Source organism: Tupaia chinensis, unplaced genomic scaffold (assembly GCF_000334495.1).
Source record: "Tupaia chinensis unplaced genomic scaffold, TupChi_1.0 Scaffold000258_1, whole genome shotgun sequence".
NCBI classification, from domain to species: Eukaryota; Metazoa; Chordata; class Mammalia; order Scandentia; family Tupaiidae; genus Tupaia; species Tupaia belangeri.
Genome location: NW_006159738.1, coordinates 7,946 through 14,880, shown reverse-complemented (window position 1 = coordinate 14,880; position 6,935 = coordinate 7,946). Strand labels below are relative to the sequence as shown.

Genomic DNA, 6,935 nt, shown 5'->3' with positions numbered 1-6,935 from the left:
GCCGGCCCCCCCCCCAGCGCCCCCTGCAGCTCACCCCCCCCGGCGCTGGCCCCCCCGCCGGCTCACCTCTGCATGCGCTCCTGCAGCTCGCCCACCCCACCCCTGCGCTGGCCCACCCGCCGCTCACCTCTGCATGCGCTCCTGCAGCTCGCGCTGCTTGCGGATCTCGGGGAACTGCTTCTCGTAGTACTCGCGCACCTTGCTCTCCTTGGCGCGCCGCCGCGGGTTGTTCTCGATGCGCTCCACCTTCTTCTCCCAGGCCTCCATGAGCTGGTCATAGCGCTGGCAGAACTTCTGCTCCTGGGCGGGCGGGCACGGGACGGTGGGCGCTGAGGACAGCTCCACCACGGCCGGCGCGCCTGCCCAGCCCAGCCTGCACCCACACCAGGGCTACACAGACGGCACACGTGGGCCGACAGACACAGGGGCAGGCGACAGACAAGACAGACACGGGCAGGAGACAGTCAGACATGGGCAGACGACAGACAGACATGGGCAGGCGACAGACATGGGCAGATAACAGACAGACAGACATGGGTAGATGACAGACATACACAAGCAGGTGACAGACATATACAGGCAGATGACAGACAGACACGGGCAGACGACAGACAGACAGACACGGGCAGATGACTGACAGACACAGGCAGGCAGATGACAGACAGACACACACAGAGAGGAAGACAGACAGACACATACAGGCAGACAACACGCACACACAGCAGAGGAGACGGACACACACAAAGGTGGCCAGATGGCAGACACGTGACAGACCAATGAAGGAGAGACAGACACACGCACAGAGGCAGGCAGACAGACACACAGACACACAAAATCATAAAGCTGGGAGCCATGCACACAGGCAGACACCAGGCAGATACGCAGTCCCAGGGGACGCGAGGCAGACCTGGGCCCTGACCACAGCCTACAGGCTCCCCCTGGGGCCATGGCCGCCCCTGGAGGGGGCCCGTCTACACAGCAGCCCCCAGCACACAGGGCTGCACACTGAAATCGTAAACCGAGCAGGGTTCGCCCAGGCACCACCCAGCCACACCTCCAGGGCTCGGCAGCACGGGGCTGGGGCTGTGTCTGTGTCCCCCTGGGACAGGGCGTTGGAAAGGAGGCCTGGACATGGAGGGGAAGGTGGGGTGGCAGCTACTGTGTGGGCCCTCGGGGTGTGGGTGGGCAGAGGGATGAGGCAGAAATGTCCCTCCACGATCCAAGCACCCGAGCAGCTCCTCTGCCGGCTGCCCAGCCCAGACGTCCCCCTCTAGGTCACCCCAGGGGCTCCTGCTGTGGCCACGCTATGTCCACTATGCCAGAGGGGCACTCTGGCCACCGAAGGTGAGGGCCTGGGCACCCCAGGGGGTGCTGCGGGTGGCTCTAGCCCATCCCTGGAGCCAGAGAGAAGCCACTCGGATGAAAGCAGAGCCACTCTCCTCACACACACGCATGTGTACACATGTGGGCTAGAGCTGTGGCCAGGCTGCGGGGCTGCGAGGGAGCAGGCCTGGGAGGGGCAGGCCTGCGGCCGGACTGTGAATGCAGGCAGGGCTGCCAGGGGGCGCAGTTCAGAGGCATGAATGCTATGCTGCCCAAGCCCCGGCCAGGTCTTTCCAAAAACCAGGGACTTGGGCCTGTCACTGAGAACAGGAACAGGAGGACTGCCGGTGGCCCGCTCTTGTGGCTCCAAGGCTTCTGAACCCTGGGGCTTTCATGACACCCACTCCTGACGGGAGGGCCACCCTGAATTTCTCAGACATCCCATTTCTGCCAGCCATTTCTCTAACGTTGAGAAGCTGATTCCTCTCCACCCCAAACAGACACCTCTTCCACGGAGCCAGCCAAGATTCTTTAAGGCCCATCCACACCCCAATTCCGCCTCTAGCCAGAGCCCCTTCCAATGGGATCAGACCTTCCTCTCCCTCCCACCCCAGCAGGGACCACTGGGGACATGCCTAGGTGGTCCAGCTGGAAGATCCCGGGGAACTGCTGATGACCCTGAGGTGTGACAATGGGCAAACCCCCTTCCTCTCAGGAATAGGGGATGGGCCTGGGGCCTCCGCACCCCCTTCCTTCCACAGGTCCACAGCAAACATGTCTGATCTCGGGGCGCACCCATTCCAAGGGGCACGGGGTGGGCGTCCCCTTTACTCTTCTGTCAAACTGTATGACTGAAAGCCTCGTGAAGACTTTGTATCTTACATTAGAAATTCACCGATGGGGACCGCCGATGGCATAATAGTTACGTCGCTGGACTTTCACATGTCGACGGCAGTTGGAGTCCTAGACCCGGCAGATTAAAACTCATGCCGCGTGCATGTATGTGCGTGCCCAATCCCGACAGAAGAATGGAGACGGGACTGTGGTGTGGCCGTCCCCCTGAGGGTGACCTCACTTTCTGTCTCTCCAGTGAGCGCACATGTCCTATAGCAAAAGTCTCCCCCAAAAATACAAAAGCATTCGCAGACGGAGAAGAGACCTCGGCCCAGCCTTGGTGGCATGCTGGGGAGAGGGCTGCACGGCAGCACTAGAAGCCCCATGGTGACCACGGGTTCTAGTCCCCACCTGGGCAACCTGAAACGCAGAGCAGATGGACGGCTGTGTGCCATGGACCTAGCATGCTGGCCGTGACCAAGCCACCCCTGCAGGCTGGGAGGGCCTCCTGGAGGCAGGTTCCCAGTGGCCTGACCTTGTACAAGGAGACAGGGAGCCGCCTTGCAGGGGTGCAGGGATGGGGGCGCCCGCCCACAAAAATCCTGCCTTCATTTCTTCTAGCCGTGAATCTTGAGGCAGCAGCCCCGTGGCCTCCTCTTCCTGGCAGGGTGCATGTTCTCGGGGCCACCCCAGCCTCACCCCATCTCCCAGTAGCCCCGGGTGGCCTGAGTGCTTGGGTAGAGCTGATGAAATCACTTCCAGCTCTAGAGAAGGTGTCCACGAGCCCAACTCGGCCTGTGTGGTTCCTTCTCCCCGGCATCCACCCTGGCTTAGAGGGTCCCATGCCCTCGGCAGTCCCATCGGAGGAAGACCATCTCCAGCTCTGGGAGACTCACGCTTGCTGCAGAAACTCTAGGACCACTACAGTACCTGCGGCGACGGCACTCACACGCTGGTCGGAAAGCCTACACCAAAGTGAGGTGTAGACCTAACCGAACCGTTCCTGAAGCCCACCCCGAGATACCAATTCCTTTACTGTTTAAGCCCATCTACATCAGCCTTGCCCTGCGGCTGAGGAGGGGTGCTTCCTCTCCCTCACTCGGTCCCAACCTCCAGTGGGCCGGTGACAGGCACAGCCACACGTGGCCCTCCACCTCTCCCTGCTATGGGACAAAGTCGGCACCATCTCGTGTAGCACAGCTCACCAAACGGCACAGGAAGAGTGCCCTGCTGCTTAACACCCGCGTGTCCTAAGCCTGGGTGTGGCCCCTCGGGGTCCTTACCCCCACACTGGTGCTCCAGCCCCCCGCCTCCCAGGCCTCTCCTCCTGCCTGGCAAGCCAACGACGGACCACTAATTTGCTCGGCCAACACTTTCCCTTCCCGGCAGGACGGAGGAGGCACCTAGCCCCACTGACCGGGCCGCCAGGGCTGCTGAGCATCAGGCCGGCCACGCTGGTGGTTACGGGCTCCCCGGTCTCCCCTGCCCCTGGTGGCTCTCACAGCCGGGACGCTCAGCAGTGAGACAGCTGTGGGAACCAAGGGGCCGACAGGTGTGGCCCAAAGTGACCGCCTCCTCCCTGGTCTCGGGGAGCCCGCCAGGTGCTGGGCCTTTGCCTCACGGCCGCTGCCGCTTACCCATTGCTTCCGTGCGTGGTTTCTCCTCTTGAAGTACAGGATCAGCTTCTTCCGCATCGCCTGGTTTCTGAGCAGGAGGGAGCAACAGGCAGTCAGCTCGCGGGGCTGCGACAGCCCGGGCCCCATGCCTGCACCGCGCCCGGGAGGTATGGCTCCCATTGGGGAGGACGCACTATGACCCAGGGTGGTCCCAGTCCAGCCGCCGGGCCGCCTTCCTCTGCCCACCCAAGTGCCGAGAGGTCTGCGAAAACGCAGGTTTAAAGGAGCCAGAGCCCGTGCTCCTGGGCTGCCCCGTGCCCCATGGAGACTGGCCACGAACACTGGTGCCCCCGGGGAAGCTCGAGCCTATGACGAGGGCAGAGCCGGCCAGGCACAGGCTCAGGAAGCGGCCAGAGCAGGGTCCGGGCCTTCACCACGGGGTCCACACAAGGGACCGAGGGCGCTAAGGACAGCAGGCACTTCCAGGGAGGGTACAGGCGGTCCAGAGAGAGACAGAGAGACAGAGAGATGGGGCGGGGGGGGGGGCGGGCAGAGGCGGGGGGTGGGGCGGACAGAGTCTGCAGGGGAGAGACAGAGACAGAGGGAGAGAGATGAGACCCAGATGGACAGAAGGAGGAGGGGCTGGGTGAGAGGGACAGCCCGATAGGCAGGCACACACGCGGCACGACGGCAGGGGCAGAGACAGAGAGGCCAGGGACGGGCTAGAAGGGGGAAGCCAGAGAAGGGAGACGAGGAGGGAAGACACCCCACCTGCAGCCCCCAGAGACCCAGAGACGCCCACGATCCTCCCACACAATGCTGCAGCTGAGCCGGAGGCCTGTGGGACCCTGCTGCACCCCTGAACTGGCCTGTCCCACTGGGTGTGCGTGGCCCATCTGCTTTCCTGGGTCAGAGTTCTCTCATCTCCCACATTCTCCATGGTCCAAGCCCCAGCAAAACTCAAAACCATGGGGCGCAGTCCAGCCTCTGGAGGCACGGAGCATGGGGCTACTCCAGGGAACCCAGACACCCGGCCCCGGGGGACGAACACTCGCCCCATCACGAGCTCCCTGCTGATGGGCCAGAATCAGATCCCGGCTATGGAGGTCTCACCCTGGCCAGGACTATCCCTGCACCCCACCAGACACCCCAGAGCCCTCAAGAGAAGTCAGCCTGCCGACACCATGACCTCGACTCCAGGGCAGGAGACAGCGCGTCCTGTCACTGGCCAGCTGTGGTCGCCTGTCAGGGCAGCCCCAGGAAGCTGGGCCGGCAGGCACAGCTCCGGGGAAGCCTCCTGGCGGGCACGTGCGGCCTGCATCCCTCCCACGCCAACTGCAAGGCGAGGCTGCCTTCCAAAGCAAGCACAGTTCCTGGCCCCGGCACTCACGGGCTGCCCAGCAGCCTCGTCGGGTCGGCAGGTGCAAACTGGTACAGCCCGCCAGCCAGAGCCAGCCACGAGAGGGCCGTTTGGACGGAGGCACCTTCGGAACACGGCGGCTCACTGCCAGCGCAGAGGCCCCGGGCTGCTGGATGGCAGCTGCAATCTGGTGACCCGCTACACGTCTTGCCAGCCGAGGCGGGGAGCGGGACCTGGTCCCCAAGAGTTACGAGCTCGTCACTGACCACAGTCCCCACCACTCCCTGCTGCCTCCCAGCCTCTGCACTCTTGACTCTCCTTCCTGCCCTGGTTGCACGCACCTGGGATGGGCCCCCAGACTCCTAGCTCGGGCGTCGGCCTGCCCATATCCCCCTGGCAGGCGTTTCCTGGGTGTACCCTGTCCCACACAGGGTTCCGGGACAGAGACGCGGACAGGTCACTGCAGGGAGCCTCTGGCCGAGCTCACATACAGGAAGAGGAGTGTCTCTGAGGGGCTGGGGCCGGCAAGGCGGAGCCTGAGGGGCTGCCAGAGGCGTCTGTGGGATGTCTACACTCGGCTGCAGAGCCGGGGGGCAAAGGAGCACAAGCCATGAGAAAACAGCACACCCAGGGAGAAGCAGGGCCAGAGCCCATGGGGTTCTCCACCAGGAAAGCCGGAGGCAGTCAGAGGAGTCTTCCTGGAAGAGGGGTTAGAGCTGAGGGCTGGGAGCAGAGGGAAATGCGGCAAGAGCTGAGTTCCGGGAAGTAGGGGTGATGGGAAGTCTGGAAGAGTCCAAGGGATGTTCTGGGAGAGCCTGGCCTCCGATCACTCGGGAGGGGCACGACGGAATGGTGCATGCGGGCCCATGCCTCAGGAAGAGCCTGTCAGGCAGGGGTGTCTAAAATGTGCAGACGGGCTGAGGGAGGGTGCCCACCGCAAGGAGGGCTGAGCCTGCGCTGAACACCTGGGAGAGGAGGCCGTGGCAGTGCCGCTCCGGCTGGCCAGGGCTCTGGCTGTGGGGCCCTGGGGAGTGGCCTGACGTCTCTGAGCCCGCAGAGCGAGTCTAGAGACCAGCTCACGGCTAGCTGGGCTCTGACAGGTCACACTACCGCTGGCCCAGTCCCGGCCGGCCAGTTCCCATCGTACAACCCCAAACGGGGCAGCCGCCCGAAGAAATCAGGTTGGGAGACAGAATGTAAGAAAATGCCGAGGTGTACAAGCCAGCTGGTTCCCGGGCCCGAGGAGGCCGGAGGAGCAAGGCCAGGGCCCGCCGGGGAGGACAGGCACACCAGCCCTGGCCAGTGCCCGGCTTGACCCAAGAGGCTCGAGCCAGGAAGGGCCACGCACGCACCACCACCTGGGTCCCGCAGGCCTGTCCCTGCACCGCGGCCCGGCTAGGCTCCGCCAGACACAGGCAAGTCCTGTCGTGACCTCTCTGGCGCTGCCCTGGTCCCTCCCTGCTCCCCACGAGGGGCCGCAGCAGCTGCCCCCTCCCTGGCCAGTGCCCGGCTTGACCCAAGAGGCTCGAGCCAGGAAGGGCCACGCACGCACCACCACCTGGGTCCCGCAGGCCTGTCCCTGCACCGCGGCCCGGCTAGGCTCCGCCAGACACAGGCAAGTCCTGTCGTGACCTCTCTGGCGCTGCCCTGGTCCCTCCCTGCTCCCCACGAGGGGCCGCAGCAGCTGCCCCCTCCCCCATGGAGCAGAGCGCCCCAGCACTGCCCAGGCAGGCGGCAGGGGACGCAGGAGAGGCGAGGGCGGGTGACTTCCACACACTGCCCGAAAGCAGCCGGCGGGAGGC

General features: G+C 64.4%; 1 protein-coding gene across 1 annotated transcript in view; it reads right to left on the bottom strand.

Moving 5' to 3' along the window:
- Positions 1-6,935, bottom strand: part of NCOR2 (nuclear receptor corepressor 2) — a gene marked incomplete in the record, with an annotated part of 101,139 nt that overhangs the window by 87,764 nt on the left and 6,440 nt on the right. Inside the window, 2 exon segments of the mRNA XM_027772161.1 lie at positions 128-300; positions 3,795-3,861. Of these exon segments, the coding sequence (XP_027627962.1) occupies positions 128-300; positions 3,795-3,861 (240 nt within the window).